At 40.2% G+C, this 21430-nt stretch overlaps 1 protein-coding gene across 1 annotated transcript; it reads left to right on the forward strand.

Annotated features, from left to right (window-relative positions):
- Positions 1–140: 140 nt before the first annotated feature.
- usp18 (ubiquitin specific peptidase 18) lies at positions 141–13080 on the forward strand. The gene is made up of 11 exons (XM_060902832.1): positions 141–254; positions 2650–2695; positions 4018–4114; positions 6125–6261; positions 6464–6543; positions 7662–7796; positions 11260–11355; positions 11450–11602; positions 11687–11815; positions 12606–12655; positions 12759–13080. Exons 2-11 carry the CDS (start codon positions 2650–2652, stop codon positions 12808–12810), a joined length of 975 nt encoding a protein of 324 aa, XP_060758815.1. The 5' UTR covers positions 141–254; the 3' UTR covers positions 12811–13080.
- The last annotated feature ends 8350 nt before the right edge of the window (positions 13081–21430 follow it).

The raw sequence follows: 21430 nt of genomic DNA on the forward strand, positions 1-21430 counted from the left end.
TCTAGATCATGTCTATATAGTGTGTTGGTCTCGTTATTGGTTAGAGAGACACGTCCTGTGACGGATTTGTAGGAGGATCAGCAGGATGTTTTGGACAGGTCGTTGCTCCGCCTGGAACAGATCCTTGTGAGTGAAATGAAAGTGAAAGTGAACCGGTTTCGTTTCTGGTAAACATTAGCTCTGAGTAAAGTCTACACCACAGCAGCTCAGTATATATTCCACTTTGTTTGACGACTATTAAAGCTTCACTACAGGTCAGTGTTTAATTTCACACCATTTTGTTTAATAAGGTTCGAAATAACCTGTGTGTTTGTTGTAATCCTTAAAGTGTTTGTGCTACTGAGTTTAAAGCTGTTGATAAGTCTATTAGAGAGCAGACAAAATCAGTCAGGCTGTGTTAAGAGACATGACAGAAAAACTTTTCAAAAAGATTCATTATTAACATACATGACTACAGTTTTATTTGTGTTACTCTGGATTTATTTAAAAAGAATGCAGTTCTCTGTTTTTTTTTTATATCATTCTGTACTTCCAGCTACTGTATGAAATGATTAATGCTACAGAAGGTTTTTCTTCATTGAGATTTTTTTTTATTAATATTTTTCCTATTCCAGTGACTCATCTCATCTCATCTCATTATCTCTAGCCGCTTTATCCTTCTACAGGGTCGCAGGCAAGCTGGAGCCTATCCCAGCTGACTACGGGCGAAAGGCGGGGTACACCCTGGACGAGTCGCCAGGTCATCACAGGGCTGACACATAGACACAGACAACCATTCACACTCACATTCACACCTACGGTCAATTTAGAGCCACCAATTAGCCTAACCTGCATGTCTTTGGACTGTGGGGGAAACCGGAGCACCCGGAGGAAACCCACGCGGACACGGGGAGAACATGCAAACTCCGCACAGAAAGGCCCTCGCCGGCCATGGGGCTCGAACCCAGGACCTTCTTGCTGTGAGGCGACAGCGCTAACCACTACACCACCGTGCCGCCCCCAGTGACTCATATATATCAATAAAATCAATCAAAACCACAAATGCTAACATACACTGATCAGCCATAACATTGACACTGACCGGTGACGTGAATAACACTGATTATCTCATTACAATGGCACCTGTCAAGGGGTGTGATATATTAGGCAGCAAGAGAACAGTCAGATCTTGAAGTTGATGTGCTGGAAGCAGGAAAAATTGGCAAGTGTAAGGATCTGAGAGACTTTGACAAGGGCCAAATTGACACCTACCGGTATCTGTTTTAGACAGCAGTAACTTTTTCAGCAGTTTGTGCTCTTCTGTGGGATTGGACCATATGGGCTAGCCTTTGACACCCATGACCTTGTCACTGGTTCACCGGTTGTCCTTTGGATCCTTGGGCCATTTTTAGTAGGTACTAACCACTGCATACCGGGAACACCCCAAAAGCTGTGCTGTTTTTTTTTTTTTTTTGATGCTCAGACCCAGTCATCTCGCCATCACAATTTGGCCCTTGTTAAAGTCACTCAAATCCTTACACTTGCCCGTTTTTCCTGCTTCCAACACATCAACTTCAAGAACTGACTGTTCTCTTGCTGCCTGATATATCACACCCCTTGACAGGTGCCATTGTAATGAGATAATCAATGTTATTCTATCCACATTCACTGGATATGAGCAAGCATGTGCTCTGATTGGCTACTTTACTACTAGGCTATCAGCTCATATACTGTGAGTAGAGAAAAACAAAATGGTGGAGCGTGTTGCTGAACCAACCAAGGACAAAATAAAAACTCTACTCGAAAACAAAACCCCCCAAAAATAGAAAAAAGCAACAAAATGTGGAATGAAAGTATTTGATAGTAAGAACATATTTTTTTTATTTTTCAAGAATTATTATTATAGCATTTTCACAAACTGCTACTGTCATTTCACCGGTTTATTTACATTCTAAGCAGAAAGGATTTTGTCAGATGTTTTGTATAAAGTTTTCATTTATCGAATTTGCAAAAAATAAAAATACTCTGTTTCTCAAAATCCAGTGAATGTGGACAGAATAAAACAGTTATTCCACTCAATCTCGTCGTACATGGCTTATAGCTGACTCGGTGCTATGTGCCTTGTCAGACATCAGCTCATGTATCACTCGATTTCATGGAATAACTGTTGAATATTCACTTCACCTGTCAGTGGTTTTAATGTTATGACTGATCAGTGTTTGCCTCCATTTTCTCATCTCATCTCATTATCTGTAGCCGCTTTATCCTGTTCTACGGGGTCGCAGGCAAGCTGGAGCCTATCCCAGCTGACTACGGGCGAAAGGCGGGGTACACCCTGGACAAGTCGCCAGGTCATCACAGGGCTGACACATAGACACAGACAACCATTCACACTCACATTCACACCTACGGTCAATTTAGAGTCACCAGTTAACCTAACCTGCATGTCTTTGGACTGTGGGGGAAACCGGAGCACCCGGAGGAAACCCACACGGACATGGGGAGAACATGCAAACTCCACACAGAAAGGCCCTCGCCGGCCACGGGGCTCGAACCCGGACCTTCTTGCTGTGAGGCAACAGCGCTAACCACTACACCACCGTGCCGCCATTATTATTATTATTATTATTATTATTATTAAGTTATATATATAATTTTTTTTTTTTAAAGATGGGGATGGCTCAGTCTTCATCATGGAACAATACCAGAGCATGTAGTGAGTTGTCTTTTATTTTTTTATTTCTTTGTCTTTTTGTTTTTTATTTTATTATATTGGAGGTTGAAACAAGAAAAAATGTCTGCACACTTAGATCCTTTAGTTCATTTAATTGCCAAGCTTTCGGTCAGAGACCTTCCTCAGGGCCCTGAGGAAGGTCTCTGACCGAAAGCTTGGCAATTAAATGAACTAAAGGATCTAAGTGTGCAGACATTTTTTCTTGTTTCAACAGTCTTTTGGTTTTGTTTGGCACCTTTTTATCGTGAGTGCGGTGTGATCTGTTTAAATGCAATTATATTGGAGGTTAAAAGTCTACACACTTGCATTAAAACTGTTGTTTGTGATTTTTGTCTTTTTCCATCTTTAATGTGATATAGCACCCAATAAAATTCTAGCGAAAACACAAAGAATCATTTTAGGAAGGAAAAGAAAAAAACTTACACTAACCTGGTTGCATAAGTATTCACATCCCTGAACTAATATTCTACTTTATTAAAGCATCTTTTGTTTGTAATACAACGCATTGTTTTGGGAGTAAGGGTCTACTAACTTGGCGCATCTGGATTTGACAATTTTATTCCACTTTTCCTTGCAAAAATGCTCCACATCTATGAAATTGCCTCGATCTCCTGTGCACAGCCTTCTTTGAGTCATTCCACATTTCACAAGCATCACTCTCCATCCAGCATCCAGTCACTAAAAGAGGTCATTGTTGAAGAATGGAAAAAGATTGATGTTGCAAAATGTCGCCAACTTGTTCATTCCATGCCTAGAAGACTTGGTGCTGTCATTAAAAATCATGGAGGCCATACAAAGTACTAGATGTCGTAGTTTTTGTTGTGGGGTGTACTCATTTTTGCACCACCCTAATTTGAGTAAAACTGAAAAAATGTGTAATCTAAGTTATATTATTAACCTTACTTTCACGTTATAAGTTAAACAGATGTTATATTAAACTTTGTCTTTTCAACATTTTGGAAATTGTGTTGAGATGTTGTTTAAAATTTTACTTTTCAAAGGGGGTGGACTCATTTATGCTGAGCACTGTATCTCATAGTAAATATGGGAAAAATAAATCTGACATGATTTATCTTAGTTTCATTTTTTTACATCACAAAAACCTGCCACTTTAACAGAGATGTGTAGACTTTTTTATATCCACTTTATATTGCCTCTCCATTGTACTTTATAGTGGAGGAATAATTTGTTTCCTGTTCTGTATTTATAGATACACACCAGTGAATATCTTAATGATTATGAGATAGTAAACAGGCATGAACTGTGTTTAAATGTCTCTACAATGCAATCACTCCTACGTGCAGGTGTGAGAGGACTTTCGAACTGTAGTCTCTCCTGCTGTATCAATGCCTTACTGCAGTCTTTTGCAGCCACTACAGAGTTACAGGAGCTGCTCACCAGGTAAAACAGGATGGCACCTGAGTTTAAATACCATAATTATTAGTTATTAAAACACAGTTATTCCTATAATACCAGAAACCTGCTTGAGGAATGTCAGTACTAACACATTTAGGTTTTAAATACTATAAATTAACAACATTATATCCAGCAAATGCTAATTGTATCTTACAAGACATGAATAATAAAATTTATAAGTAAAGATATAACAATTCCAGGTACATTTACACTTGAGGCCAAAAGTTTACATACAGGCATATAGGCTAAAAATATTCATTCTCAGTTTGTCACAACTCCACACATTTCTTTTGGCAAGTCAGTTTAGGATATCTACTTTATTCACGTCAGATATCATTTTAAAATCAAGGAGAAACAGATTTGTTTCAGCTTTAATTAACGATATAAGAATTCCACTGGATTAGACGTTTACATACACCAAGCTGACCGTCTCTTTAACCAGTCTGGAAGATCCCAGAAATCAGCTGTGGCAGTGGGGGCATGGTCAAGCACCGATTTGTGAATGAAGGGCAGTCCTAGAGTCACTGAGACATGTGGGACTCATGGCTAACTCAAAGAAGTGTGTGATTGGATGGGTGGAAGTACAGTATCTGGGCTTCCACTTGGGTCAAAGGCAAGTGCATCCCCAAATTGACAAGATGGCAGCCATTGCGACCTGCCTGAAGTCCAAGACCAAAAAGTTGCAGTGTATTTAATTTTGACTGAAAATTATATTAAGATAATGTCTCATCTCATCTCATTATCTCTAGCCGCTTTATCCTTCTACAGGGTCGCAGGCAAGCTGGAGCCTATCCCAGCTGACTACGGGCGAAAGGCGGGGTACACCCTGGACAAGTCGCCAGGTCATCACAGGGCTGACACATAGACACAGACAACCATTCACACTCACACCTACGGTCAATTTAGAGTCACCAGTTAACCTAACCTGCATGTCTTTGGACTGTGGGGGAAACCGGAGCACCCGGAGGAAACCCACGCGGACACGGGGAGAACATGCAAACTCCACACAGAAAGGCCCTCGCCGGCCCCGGGGCTCGAACCCAGGACCTTCTTGCTGTGAGGCGACAGCGCTAACCACTACACCACCGTGCCGCCTTAAGATAATGTGAGTTAGTAATAAAAAATAGTTATAGGAAGAATATATGGCATGGTGGTGCAGTGGTTAGCACTGTTGCCTCACAGCAAACAGGCTCTGGGTTTGATTAGGGCCTTACTGTGTGGGGTTTGCATTTCCTCCGTGTGCATAGGTTTCGTCCCATAGTCCAAAGACATGCAAATTTGGTCAAATGGCTACTCTAGATTGCCCACAGGTATGAATGTGAGTGTGAATGGCTGCCTGTCTCTCTGTCTTATCCCTGTGGTCGATTGGCGACCTGTCCAGGGTGTACTCCGCCTCTCACCTTGTCCAGCTCACCCACAATCTCATCTCATTATCTCTAGCCGCTTTATCCTGTTCTACAGGGTCGCAGGCAAGCTGGAGCCTATCCCAGCTGAATACGGGCGAAAGGCGGGGTACACCCTGGACAAGTCGCCAGGTCATCACAGGGCTGACACATAGACACAGACAACCATTCACACTCACATTCACACCTACGGTCAATTTAGAGTCACCAGTTAACCTAACCTGCATGTCTTTGGACTGTGGGGGAAACCAGAGCACCCGGAGGAAACCCATGCGGACATGGGGAGAACATGCAAACTCCGCACAGAAAGGCCCTCGTTGGCCACGGGGCTCGAACCTGGACCTTCTTGCTGTGAGGTGACAGCGCCAACCACTACACCACTGTGCCGCCCAGCTCACCTGCAATGGATAAGAAAATGAATCTGAAATCTGATTCATTCATAGAAAATGAATGAATTTGTTATTCTGAGAAATCTGATCAATTCACAGGGGATGAATACTTTTACAAGCCACTGTATGCAAACTTTTGGCCTCAGCTGTATATGTAAGATATGTACAAATATTTTTATAGTGGCTGATATTTTTGCATTTAGATGGCAGCCATCCGAGGAATCTGGTGACTACAATGTTCCCCTGGAGCTCAAAAGAGCATTAGAAGCCATGAAGGATAAAACGCAGCCGAGGCCTCATAATGATTTTCTGGCATGCCTTCACTATAACCACATTTGCCGTATGCAATGTCATATTTCCATAAACATAAAAGTCAACAGTAAGAATCATTAACACTGTAGCTGAATAATAATTATAACTGTTTCAAAAATGTCCTGAACATTTAAGCTTGTAATTCTGCTGAATTAAATAATTTAAATTCATAGAATGCAGTAAATTCCTTTTGGTAGTTTCTGAATAAACTATTTTGTGTTTTGTTTTAGGGTTAACTCAACATGACGCTGACGAAGTGTTCCACGCCATCCTCAACCTCATTCAGAAGCAGATGTCTGACCAGCAAATTGTGGGTTTAGAATTTAATTCTCTATGCTGTGCTTTAAAAACTATCCAAAAAAATTAGATAAGGCATAAACACACATGAGTATCATAGCCAAATTAATCTAAAATATCCTACTGACTATAACAGATTGTAATTCAGACCATATTTCATCTAGAAGTGTTATTGGCACATTCTGTAATCGCGGGTACATTTCAAGCGTTGACTCTGCTAGTGGTGGTCAACTCTGTTATCGCTAAACCGGGCAATCCATTGACAGAATTGATGATAACAGAGTTGACATTTTCCACCATTTTGTGTCTTAACTGCACATGCTAACCTCAAACTTGCTACCACGTGACATGTATTAAGAACAGAATGTTATGGATTTTAATCATATTATTGTTTTTTTAAAAGCAAGTGAGAGATTCACTCCAATACCACAATAACTGGGTTGACAAATAATTAATCTACTGTTGGTGTAAAATCCTCAACATTTTGTTCAAATTAACAAGAAAAGAAACACAACACACCTCACTGCCTTTCTGAAGTTTCCCACCAGAGGAAGTGACATCACTAGGTGCAGGTGTCATGCGTATTATTAAAAGTCTTTGTGGATTTTATGCGTTTTTTTTAACAGAGTTGACAAGAACATTGGGACTGACAAAAAAAAAATTATTACTAAATTTCACATAATATAGAAAATAGACTTTCAGTGCAACTGATTTTAAAACAGATAGTTAGACTGAATCACTTCATGTTTATTCGAGTTAAATGGATGAATCAGGAGTCGAAGACAGCCAATAATGTGGGGGGGGGGGGGAGGGGGGGAGTCATTTAGTTCATGTTTTATGGATAAATTGGGTCAAAAATGTACATCAATTGTTTTGGTGAGATTGGTGTATTGGTGAGAGTTTGTTATAATTTGCATTATGGTTCAAAACTGATTCAATAAGGATTTCTTTTGTGGAAAATAACAAAAGGTTTATCTTAGAGACACAAAATGTACCCCGAATTCTAGAATGATGTTATTACAAGTGGGTTTGAAAGATCCTAATGATGTCATGGGCATGATTATGTTCTACGAACTCACACAGAGTAGAGCCTTGCGTGTGATAGAGTCTGGATTGTCTTTTTTGTTGCAGGCTGCAGAGATAAAAAATCTTTACAAGATCGGGGTGGACGGATGCTGTCAGTGTTTATCCTGTGAGAATGTACACCGCGTCCCCGCCTTATTTCTCAGCTTTCCGCTATATCTGCATGAGGACAGGGACAGCTTGGTGAGGAACGAGACCTTGTTCAGGGGTCTGTGGACACATTTGATGAAATATTTTTCCTTTTGGTGCCACTGAGCATCACCTAGTTTTAATTGATCCTTTAGTTTCTTTAGATCCTTGGTTCTGCTCTCTCACCTCCTCATCTGTACACTCGGCTCAAACAGATAAAGCTCTAAAGCTTCAGCTTTCATGCTAATACTACCATCAATGGCATTGTTCTTATCATTTCATGGATAGTCAAATATTCAAGCAGAGCTGAGTCTCTGCTGTACTCCAGTGTAAGTGCGTCATCTGGCTGTATTGCACTTAAGACCTTTGTGTCCAATGTTTGCTCTCTCCTCAACACCTACACTGGATGGACTTCACATTAATATGATACTAAATATCACTGGAAAATACAAACATGGAAAATCTTAAAGCTGAGTTTGAGATCACTACATTTTTTCCTCCTATTAAACAGCATTAGTATGAATACACAGGTGATTATGGGAAATTGTGCGCACTGATTGGTCGAGAGATTCAGACTATTTCTCGATAATCACCTCGAGTGACTCAGCAAAATGGAGGCCGATAGCTTCGTCACTGTAAGTGGGGAAGAATTAGAAATGATGAAAGAAAATGTTGTCCTTAAAAGCACTAAAGATACTACGAAGTTTGGTCTAAAACTATTCAAAGGTAAGGTGGAGTTGTGATTTTATTTTATCCATTTCAAAACAAAGTATTTTATGTGAGTCGGCATAGATAAGTGACACAAGTCTGCGCTGCGCTTTTATTATGGTTCTATGTTGCTTTTGAAGTTTGAAATAAATTATTTTTTTTATTTATACCCCTGCTCTGAAGAAGGGAGGTTATACTGGTTTACTTCTGTCCATCCGTATCTCCATCCATCTGAAACAACCTTTTTCTCAGCAAGCACAAATCATAGCTACTTGGTACCAAACTTCAGCTTGGGGTTCTATACCGTGTATACCAATTTCAGGTCTGTTGTGTATCAGCTTCCTGTTTGCCGACTGAATGTATTTACAAAACAAAAAGCGTGGATTTACAAAATTTTTGTAACACTTTTCTCAGCAACTACAGATCACAACAGCTTGATATTTGGTACCAAGTTTCAGCTTGGGGTTCTATACAGTGTTTACTGTTTTCAGGTCTGTCACACATCGACTTCCTGTTTACCGACTGAATGTATTTACAAAACATATAGGGTGGATTTTGACGTTATTTCAAGAAGCAAAATGCTATTTCAAAATGAGGGTTTACCAGGATGCTGTTTGAAATCCCTGGGGAGAGACACGGCTCTTTACTTACTTGTTTCGGGGTTAATTATTTGTTGAAGTCAACATTCATAATAAATGTCCTATTCCTTCGATTGCTTGCATTCTGATACAGTGGTGCTTGAAAGTTTGTGAACCCTTTAGAATTTTCTATATTGTTACATAAATATGACCTAAAACATCATCAGATTTTCACACGTCCTAAAAGTAGATAAAGAGAACCCAGTTAAACAAATGCGACAAAAATATTATACTTGGTCATTTATTTATTGAGGAAAATGATCCATTATTACATATCTGTGAGTGGCAAAAGTATGTGAACCTTTGCTTTCAGTATCTGGTGTGACCCCCTTGTGCAGCAATAACTGCAACTAAACGTTTCCGGTAACTGTTGATCAGTCGTGCACACTGGCTTGGAGGAATTTTAGCCCATTCCTCCGTACAGAACAGCTTCAACTCGGGATGTTGGTGGGTTTCCTCACATGAACTGCTCGCTTCAGGTCCTTCCACAACATTTCAATTAGATTAAAGTCAGGACTTTGACTTGGCCATTCCAAAACATTAACTTTATTCTTCTTTAACCATTTTTTGGTAGAGCGACTTGTGTGCTTAGGGTCGTTGTCTTGCTGCATGACCCACCAACTCTTGAGATTCAGTTCATGGACAGATGTCCTGACATTTTCCTTTAGAATTCACTGGTATAATTCAGAATTCATTGATCTATCAGTGATGGTGAGCCGTCCTGGCCCAGATGCAGCAAAGCAGGCCCAAACCATGATACTACCACCACCATGTTTCACAGATGGGATAAGGGTCTTATGCTGGAATGCAGTGTTTTCCTTTCTCCAAACATAACACTTCTCATTTAAACCAAAAAGTTCTATTTTGGTCTCATCCGTCCACAAAACATTGTTCCAATAGCCTTCTGGCTTGTCCACATGATCTTTAGCAAACTGCAGATGAGCAGCAATGTTCTTTTTGGAGAGCAGTGGCTTTCCCCTTGCAACCCTGCCATGCACACCGCTGTTGTTCAGTGTTCTCCTGATGGTGGACTCATGAACATTAACATTAGCCAATGTGAGAGAGGCCTTCAGTTGCTTAGAAGTTACCCTGATGTCCTTTGTGACCTCGCTGACTATTACACGCCTTGCTCTTGGAGTGATCTTTGTTGGTCGACCACTCCTGGGGAGGTCTTGAATGGTCTTGAATTTCCTCCATTTGTACACAATCTGTCTGACTGTGGATTGGTGGAGTCCAAACTCTTTAGAGATGGTTTTGTAACCTTTTCCAGCCTGATGAGCATCAACAACACTTTTTCTGAGGTCCTCAGAAATCTCCTTTGTTCATGCCATGATACACTTCCACAAACGTGTTGTGAAGATCAGACTTTGATAGATCCCTGTTCTTTAAATAAAACAGGGTGCCCACTCACACCTGATTGTCATCCCATTGATTGAAAACACCTGACTCTAATTTCACCTTCAAATTAACTGCTAATCCTAGAGGTTCACATACTTTTGCCACTCACAGATATGTAACATTGGATCATTTTCCTCAATGAATAAATGACCAAGTATAATATTTTTGTCACATTTGTTTAACTGGGTTCTCTTTATCTACTTTTAGGACTTGTGTGAAAATCTGATGATGTTTTAGATCATATTTATGCAGAAATATAGAAAATTCTAAAGGGTTCACAAACTTTCAAGTATAAGCGAGAGCAGGGGGATATGTAAGTGAGCAATAGCTCACAGTTGATCTTGTTTAATATGTATTTTTTTTTAAATAATCACCTGTGTATTTATACTAAAACAATTATCCACCTCAGGCTCAGTGAATATAGGTGAATAATAACCTGCAGTTCATCTCAGTTATTATTCACCGATATTCACTTCACCTTTAGTGAATAATTGTCCATTGTGATTCCCTAGCAATGTCCCCAGACACCCACCATTTTCACCAAATTAGCACCAGAATCACTAAACGCATCAGAAATATTTCAACGTTTTAAACAGATTTTTAAAATCAGGGTGGCGTTTTCCTTTAAACATAAGAATGTTTAGATTTGTGCATCAGAAGGAAAAGCATCTGTACTCCACCGTGTGTGTGTGTGTGTGTGTTACTTTTCTGTCGTGCATAGCTGAATCATTAGCACACAACATTCATTCAGTTGATGCTGTTTTCTTTCCCAGGATGAGTGTGTAAAAGCGTTTTTTGAGTCACAGATATTGGAAGGCAGTGAAGCTTTTTACTGTGTCAAATGTGAAAAGAAGACGCCAACTGTTCAGGTCAGACAATTTGATGATGACGACGATGACAATGATGATGATGACAACAACGATGATGATGATTGTTGTTGTTGGTGGTGTTTTTTTTTTATAGAGCTATCAGCTTGTTTCCCTGCCATCGATCCTGTGCATTAACCTAAAGAGGTTCAGAAACAGCAATGGCATGACCAGAAAGCTGAGCACCAAAGTCACTTTCCCTGAAACTATAAATATGGCTGAAATGTTACCTAAGGAACATTCCCACATGGTAAAGTTTGCTAAGTAATTTATCTCATGGGTTGAAAATACAGTACATTTATAAATGTTATAAATGTTGCCTGTCTTTTCATAGTCTGAGAGCAGGTACAGACTGTACGCAGTCATTGTTCATTCTGGGATTGCCACGGTGGGGCACTACACAGCGTACATCTATTCCACGGACAGCAAGTGGTATTATATTGACGACAGCCACGTGGATGAAGTGAGCCAAGTTTCAAGTTTCATGCATTTCAAACTGATGTTTACATACATTATAAAGACTTTACAAAGAATTGCTCATTCATGTAGTTATCAAACCAACCAATCACGTGGCAGCAGGACAGTGTGTATAATCATGTAGATCTGGGTCAAGAACTTTAGTTTATCTTCACAGCAAACATCAGAAAGAAGGAAAAAAAGTGTGATCTCAATGACTTTCACCTTGGCGTGGTTGCTGGTTTTTCAGAAATTATCGAGCTGAATTTTTCACACACAGCAGTTTCAACACAGAATGGTGTGAAAAACAAAAAACATCCAGTGACCAGTGGGTCTATGGGTGGAAATGATGATGAGCGAGATCAAAGGACAGGAAATCTACAGTAACTTAAAAAAAAAACATTAATTACAGTATTCCCGAGTGATGCAACCAAAAAGCTTTCACGCTGTCATCCAGAGATCACAAGTTCAATCATAATTCTGGAGTCCATGAGAACAAACTTGGCCACATTCTCATGTGGCACATTCTCTTTTGTTAATCAATCACAGCAATGCTAACCAAATATGGGCGTCTGTGAGCTCATGCTGTAGCTGTAGATGTAGATGTGAGGAGAGCTGGCTCATGGGTGGGGATTAACCGTGACCAAATTAGGGAGACAACTGGGGGGAAATCCACAATAAACCTGAATCTGGTGCATGAATGAGCAGGGGGAAGGTGTTCCTATTAAAGTTGTTAGTGAGTGTATAGTATTGAAGCTTCAGCATCTGGAACACAATTTTTTTTATGCTGTTTGTAGGTCAAATGGGAGGAAGTTCAACAAACTTATGGAGGGAGAGGACGGTTCAGGTATTCTGCAAATTTTTAATGGGCAAGATGATGTAATGTGTCACATTCATGATGTTATCAGATTTTTTTTTTTGAGTAAATTATTTTTTGTGTGATGTTTCAGTGAAACTGCGTATATGCTGCTGTACAGGACCCTGAGCTCACAGGCAGCCTAGGAATCCATCAGATGAACATAAAGATCCTTTAAATCAAATTAAATGTAATTCAGTAAATTGTATGAATCAGATTGTAGTAGGAAATAATTTGTATGAAGTGATATAGAAATAATTTTTATGGCTTCGAAAACATTTGGTGTATGTAGCACTAAGAGGTTAATCATCAGAGGAAATCATTTTCTTGGGAATGTTTCTGTTTCTGACTTTGATTATCTGTCAAAAGAGCTTTTTATGTATCCAATTTATATTTAACTAAATTTTCTCTACAAAATAAAACCTGACTTCTTCAATCCACTGTGTTGGTTTATTCTGTCCACAAGGTGTCAGTGAACAATCAGAACATTCAGTCCAGAGTCATGGGTGCTGTAATGCGAGTGTACTTTGCCAGAAGACAAGTGCGCCGACTAAATTAATGTTATAAAAATTACACTGAGGAGCTATGATAGCAGAAGATGGGCTGACATTCATCTTCATTCACTGATTCATCTTCAGTAACCGTTTATCCCAGTCAGGGTCATGGTGGATCCAGAGCCATTCCCAGAAACACTGGGCATGAGTTGGGAATTGAATGAATGAATGAATGAATGAATGAACCCTTTATTGTCACTGTTACCAGTGAAATTGGCCATCAATCTGTCCTTACAGAGGGGGAACAGGACAGGAAGACAGGGATAAAAGAAAAGAAACACAGTAGTAAGATGAGGAAAAAAGAACACCCCCACACTATGCTCCTGTCAGGAGTACAGTGTGGGAGCATTTAAAAACCTCCGCACAAGCACACAATAACACAAACAACAACACAAGTACACTTTAAACACGGGACTTGGGGGGTAATCAGGGGTAGGGGTAAGGGGGGGAGGGGGAGGGGGGGAGGGGGAGGAGGTAATCCAGCGCAAGCAAGCAGCCGTCCGCTCCTGCAGCCATGAAGGCGCTGGTCACGCACCCGCTTGTCACACTGGGGGTAAAAATGGCGACCACAGAAAGTTAGAGAAGGAATGCGAGAGTGTCTCCCGGCAGTGACCTTCAGGGGGAAATGTTGCCTCAGCAACGGCCTGAACCAAGGCCGGTGCTGTCTCAGGGCGCCGAATGTCAATAAGATATGAATTGTTTGGCCTTTCCAGACGCAGTCTTTGCACGTCCACACCGCTCGTCCATGTCTGTCCGTTCCGTCCATTCTATTCAAATTGATCTCCGAAAAATGTATTCCTTGCAAAGCTGAAAGCTGCTCCGAGATAACAACCATTTTGTGGTTAAAGTTCTGAATGTCCACAGTCCGAGTGCCAACAGCTTTGCCCACCACTCCAATCATATCGGACAGCTTTGTGGGGCTTTGAACAGCTGTCACCGTTGTCTGATTTCCTCGATATACCAGGGCAATGCTTAATCCAATCAGCAAAAGTCCTGTAATCATAGTTCCGAATAGGTAGATATCTTCAATGTCCTCCATAGAAAGAATCGCCAGGCACACGACCCGCCACCGCTCCCACGCATCCATCGTGTAACCAGCTGCAAACGTTCCGGCAGGACAGATGGGTTCCCCCGAACCCAAACTTCTCGTCGAGAAAACTGTGTCAATTTCGTTAGGAGACCAGTTTATCAATTCCATGCTTTTTTTAGTTTAGAAAGTAATGCAGGGAGATTCTCTTCAAAAAGTACAGCAGACGAGACAAGACACAGAAGCACAAGCAGGGAAAAAAGGAGGGAGAGGGAGAGCAGAAAATGTGACCGCCTTCCGTGGAAGCACGGAGAGAAATTCTGTACACTCTGGATGGGACACAAGTCCATCTGGGGCCAATCAAAGAAAGATAGAGTCTAAGATGAAAACTTGGTTTAGTAATACAGTACTAATCTTGTTCTTTTTTTAACATTTCATTCATTTTACAAAAGAAGTAGTATTACTTCCTGTTTTATTGAAATACACCAAACAGATCTTATGTCCTGGTGTTTGCTTCTGCTTAAAGCAGCATGCAGGAAGGTTTTTACATTCATAAGCATGCAGCAGTTCAAAAAAGTGCCGTTTCCTCTTCAAGCACACATGATGCATATGTTGCCCATGAAACAAACCTACAGTGATGCTTCAAGATCCATTTCGATCAAAGCTGGACCTTTCAGAATACTTTCTTCTGTTCCTGAAGCTCTCTCTCTCTCTCTCTCTCTCTCTGTACACAGAGGTTGTTTAACCTGTCACTTGGCTGAACGCACTTCAACTTTCAAGTCATTCAGCTAAATGTTAGCATGTCAAACACTGCAGGCCTCTTCTTGTCTGAAGTGCACACATTTCCTTTTGATCTATAGGTAGTGCTTCTGTCTGCCAGCCATTATAAAAACAAAAGAGCTGAGCCTAAAGTCTCAGAGGCTGTCCACACGGCAATGGATTCAGGTGAACCTGATAAAATTGTTTATCGTTTCGGCCTGGCGTCCACACAGCACCGGCATTTTGGGTGCCCCAAAACGATATTTTTTGAGAACGGGTTCCAGAGTGGAAAAATCTGGCAACGGCGCCGTTGCGAAGTCGTCTGGATGAGTAGAACAGATTTGTTTATGATGACGTCACAACCACATGACTAGAACAAGCAGCACTCTCGCTGTTTTGTATGAACCACTGCATTGCATTCACTTTTGTATACAGCTTTTCTTTTAAATAAACAAGTAAGTGAACCATTTCTTGAATTTCTTTTTTTTTATTGGATAAGACTGCTTTTCAAAATGTTCACACACAATATAAAAAGTTATATAAATTATATAAAAATGCTTTTCAAAATGTTCACACACAATAAGAAAATTAAGTTATATAAAACTATGCACACTAATAAAACTAATTTGTACACACAGAAGGCATGATTTCCTCGCGTAGTCGCAGCCATCTTCTTCTTGTTGTTGTGTGTTTGTTCCTGAGAGTGCTTCACGCCGGGTAGAAGAAGGGGTTTATGCGCATGCATCCTACTTCTTCTATTGTTCTGGTGTCTCCGATGGGACCGTCTTACAGCGCACGTAGAGGTATGGCATGTGTATTGCATCGTTTTCAGCAAGCGTTGCGTTGCCATATGTACCTGATATTTTACTGATCCGTTGCCCATGTGGACGCGATATTTTTTTAAAGAAAATCTCGTTGCCGTTATCGTGTGGATGTAGCTTCAATTACTGCTGCAGCTGTTAGGTCCGAGCACTCTGATTGGCTACACTACTATTAGGATATCAGCTCATATACCGTGAGTAGAAAAAACAAAATGGCTGAGTGTGTTGCTGAACCAACCGAGGACGAAATAAAAACTACTCGAAAACAAAAGTCCAAAAAATACAAAACAGCAACAAAATATGAAATGAAAGTATTTGATGGCAAGAACGTGTCTTTAAAAAAAAAAATTCAAGAATTATCACATTTTTTACAAATTGCTACTGTCATATCACCAGTTTGTTTACATTCTAAGTGGAAATTATTTTGTCGGATGTTTTGTATAAGGGTTTTATTTATCAAATTTGCAAAAAATAAAAATGCTCTGTTTCTCAAAATCCAGTGAATTTGGATAGAATAAAACAGTTATTCTACTCAATCTCGTTGTACATTGCTTATAGCCAACTTGGTGCTACGCGTCTCATCGGCGATCAGCTCATGTATGACTTGATTTCATGGAATAACTGTTTTATTTATATATACCTTCTATATACTTCTACCTTCAGGTAAATGCTACTGAAGTTTATGGTGCAAGACTGCCAGACTCAGCAATAGCTTCTTCCCACAAACCATCAGCATACTTAACACATTTAAAAAGTTCACATGAACATGATGGACTTAGGACTGTTGGACCCACTAACATACACAGACTGTTACAATTGATGACCCCCTTAATGCACATACAGATTGTTGAAATGCTGCTATCCGGAATAATATGCTGTCATCCTGTACAATATCTTTTTGAATTTTAAAAAACTCTTAAACCTACTGAAAGACTTGTTTTGTGCACCTCTCGTCTGCATTTTCTAAATTAATACAAATACAGTGCCTTGCAAAAGTGCAATATCTTGTTATACTGTGCAATAATTCAATGCCATCACTACGCACTTTATCATCACCCACCAGTGTTATGGTTCTCATCCATTTTTTATGCAATATGTTCTCTTGTGCAAAGTTTGTTTGTGGCCTTGCTTTCACTGTCTATTGGTCTACGTCTGTGTTTATAGCACAATATACAAGTCTGTCTAGCTGTCTAGTATGTTTACCTGTTGCTGTCTTGTGTGCATTTACTGTAACATGTTTATTATTTATTGTACATACCAGCACATTGGAGTGTGGGGAAACATAATTTCTTTCAGCCTTGCACTGCTTGTTGTATGGTTTGAATGACAATGAAGTTTGACTTTGATATATATATATATATATATAATTGTTTTTTTCTCTCATCCTGACGCCCTTTTGCCCAACTGGGCTGTCAGTTGCCAGCCTCTTATAAGGCTGTCTGCGTCTATCGAGAGCACACACACTTAATCTACTACTGGCTTGCTAGGCCTTTCACAGCTTCACAACCATTCACACCTACAGTCAATTTAGAGCCACCAATTAACCTAACCTGCATGTCTTTGGACTGTGGGGAAAACTGGAGCACCCGGAGGAAACCCACACGGACACGAGGAGAACATGCAAACTCCGCACAGAAAGGCCCCTGTCGGCCGCTGGGCTTGAACCGAGAACCTTCTTGCTGTGAAGCCACAGTGCTAACCACTACACCATCGTGCCACCAAATATATATTACCAGTCAAAAGTTTGGACACACCTAATTCAAATTCAATGTTTTTCTTTATTTTTTATGAATTAAGTCACTTCGTGTCTTAAAGTAATAATGGATGTTGTTTCTCTTTACTTACAGTGGTGCTTGAAAGTTTGTGAACCCCTTAGAATTTTCTATATTTCTGCATAAATATGACCTAAAACATCATCAGATTTTCACACAAGTCTTAAAAGTAGATAAAGAGAACCCAGTTAAACAAATGTGACAAAAACATTATTCTTGGTCATTTATTTATTGAGGAAAATGATCCAATGTTACATATGTGAGTGGCAAAAGTATGTGAACCTCTAGGATTAGCAGTTAATTTGAAGGTGAAATTAGAGTCAGGTGTTTTCAATCAATGGGATGACAATCAGGTGTGAGTGGGCACCCTGTTTTATTTAAAGAACAGGGATCTATCAAAGTCTGATCTTCACAACACATGTTTGTGGAAGTGTATCATGGCACGAACAAAGGAGATTTCTGAAGACCTCAGAAAAACCGTTGTTGATGCTCATCAGGCTGGAAAAGGTTACAAAACCATCTCAAAAGAGTTTGGACTCCACCAATCCACAGTCAGACAGATTGTGTACAAATGGGAGGAAATTCAAGACCATTGTTACCCTCCCCAGGGGTAGCTGACCAACAAAGATCACTCCAAGAGCAAGACGTGCAATAGTCAGCGAGGTCACAAAGGACCCCAGGGTAACTTCTAAGCAACTGAAGGCCTCTCTCACATTGGCTAATGTTAATGTTCATGAGTCCACCATCAGGAGAACACTGAACAACAATGGTGTGCATGGCAGGGTTGCAAGGAGAAAGCCACTGCTCTCCAAAAAGAACATTGCTGCTCATCTGCAGTTTGCTAAAGATCACGTGGACAAGCCAGAAGGCTATTGGAAAAATGTTTTGTAGATGGATGAGACCAGAATAGAACTTTTTGGTTTAAATGAGAAGCGTTACATTTGGAGAAAGGAAAACACTGCATTCCAGCATAAGACCCTTATCCCATCTGTGAAACATGGTGGTGGTAGTATCATGGTTTGGGCCTGTTTTGCTGCATCTGGGCCAGGATGGCTTGCCATCATTGATGGAACAATGAATTCTGAATTATACCAGCGAATTCTAAAGGAAAATGTTAGGACATCTGTCCATGAACTGAATCTCAAGAGAAGGTGGTTCATGCAGCAAGACAACGACCCTAAGCACACAAGTCGTTCTACCAAAGAATGGTTAAAGAAGAATAAAGTTAATGTTTTGGAATGGCCAAGTCAAAGTCCTGACCTTAATCCAATCAAAATGTTGTGGAAGGACCTGAAGCGAGCAGTTCATGTGAGGAAACCCACCAACATCCCGAGTTGAAGCTGTTCTGTACGGAGGAACGGGCTAAAATTCCTCCAAGCCGGTGTGCAGGACTGATCAACAGTTACCAGAAACATTTAGTTGCAGTTATTGCTGCACAAGGGGGTCACACCAGATACTGAAAGCAAAGGTTCACATACTTTTGCCACTGACAAATATGTAATATTGGATCATTTTCCTCAATAAATAAATGACCAAGTATAATATTTTTGTCTCATTTCTTTAACTGGGTTCTCTTTACCTACTTTTAGAACTTGTGTGAAAATCTGATGATGTTTTAGGTCATATTTCTACAGAAATATAGACAATTCTAAAGGGTTCGCAAACTTTCAAGCACCACTGTAGGTGTTGAATAGGGCTATTTACTGTATTTTTATTATTTACTATTTACTGTTTGATCTCAAATGTGTTAAAAAGGCAAGGAACTCGTCCACTAATTAACTTTTGATGAGGCACAGCTGTTAATTGAAAAGCATTCCAGGTGACTACCTCATGAAGCTGGTTAAGAGAATGCCAATAGTGTGCAAAGTGTCATTAAGGTAAATGCTGGATACTTTGAAGAATCAAAATATGAAACTTTTTTGTTTACCACATAATTCCATATATTTTCCAGATGTTATTTCATAGTTTTGATATCTTCAGTATGGCTCTACAATGTAGAAAATACAGAGAAACCTGTACATGAATGAGTAGGTGTGTACAAACTTTTGACTGGTACTGTAACAGTTGGTGTGTGTGAACACCAAACCATCACATCTATATGTGCTTGTTTGAACATTCCATACAAGATTTAGTGCCTCGTCACTGTTCACTCCACTCTCTCTGCACTCTTCTCTTCTCTTCTCTTCTCTTCTCTTCTCTTCTCTTCTCTTCTCTTCTCTTCTCTTCTCTTCTCTTCTGGGAAGACTTTCCACTAGATTTTGGGGCGTGGCTGTGTGGATTTGTGATCATTCAGCTGCAAGAGCATTAGTGAGATCAGGTACTGATGTCTGGGGTACAGTTGGTGTTCCAGTTTAGTTTGGTGTGCTTTCGTCTTTGGAGAAGTCTTGCATATTCTTTGATAGGAAATAACAGTGCGATGAAAGAAATGGTTAATACTGAAAAGATATCTTGCTTAAAAACACCAAAAATGCCCTCGGTTCTGTCTTTCCTGTGTCGTTTTCATGAGCTGCATGACTTTTCTTTCCTGAAAGCCTCACTTTAGCACCCATATGTGTCAGAGTCGGTTTGACAGCTGCTGAGCTCAGCGTTCCCCACCTCTGCAGTTATGTAATGTTTGTGAAGAGGAAAGCGTTCTCTTTCTTGCTGCATGCATCTGGGTCATGACTGAAACTGCCACCTTGCAAAACTATCGTAACTCTCGATGTCTACATGACACGTGATATGATTTACAGTATTAAATCCTGTCCTTGGTGTTTCTCAGCAAACATCCTGTTGTCAATTTTGATGCAGAATTATTTTTCCTCTGCTGAAAGAATGCAAAATGAAGTTCCAGATCTTTCCAGAAAGCAAGTTTTGATACTGTGGTCTTATTTCAGAGTCCAGCTGTGTATACCTGTGGCCGAGTATCTTTGCTGCACAAGTCACAGCCTCACAGCACTGCTAACAGTGATCTGAAATAAAACACACACTCCTCTGCTCTTGGCCTATTCTGGTCCCCAGGAATTTGGATCTCTCTCTCTCTCTCTCTCTCTCTCTCGCCAAGAGCAGCATATTTACCATGTTTTCTACGAACAGGAATTGTGCATATCCAGCAACTGTGGCTGAGAGTTCTATTCCCATTTTGTCTGTCTGCAGAAGTGCTGCGTGTGTATCTTTAGAAGGGTTTTTTTTGTCCACCCACATGACTAAAAGCAAAGCTTTGTGATCAAACTGTCTATCAAGGATGTAGGTGTCTGCAACCCTTATGTATTCTTAAGAAAATGACAACAGAAATCCTGGTGTGAGATAAGACGGGTGCAGTTTATACATGCTGTTGTAGAGCTGAGACACACTTCTGTACAGACATGTCTTCTGCTCTCGCCTCTGTCCACATGACCACGACTCCAGTCTGACATTTATATATATTTTAAATAAACCTGAGTGTTAACACTAACTCATCTGTGATCGCATGCAGTGTAAACACACTGACAATGGACTAAGTGTTTTATATGGTACACGTTAGGTGATTGACAGGGGGGGTCAAACTACTGTATGTGCTTCAGGTGAAAGTTTAACCAGGTTCTTGAATGCACTTTTTATAATGGAGGCCATCGCATTCCAACAGTGTCACTGGACTGGAATGTGAGGAATGATAACGTATTGTGGAGAGAAAGAAAGGAAAGAGAGGGTGACATGGAAAAAAGAGCGTGAGAGAGTGAATAGGACAGCAAAAGAGCCAAGAAGGAAGAAAAAAAGCATATAGATATACAATACCAGTGAAACCTTTCTATACCACTTCTCATTCTCAAAGTGTGACTTTCTTTCACTGTGGCATGGGTGTTGGTTTGAGCCAG

The sequence above is a fragment of the Neoarius graeffei genome, chromosome 21 (assembly GCF_027579695.1).
Source record: "Neoarius graeffei isolate fNeoGra1 chromosome 21, fNeoGra1.pri, whole genome shotgun sequence".
NCBI classification, from domain to species: Eukaryota; Metazoa; Chordata; class Actinopteri; order Siluriformes; family Ariidae; genus Neoarius; species Neoarius graeffei.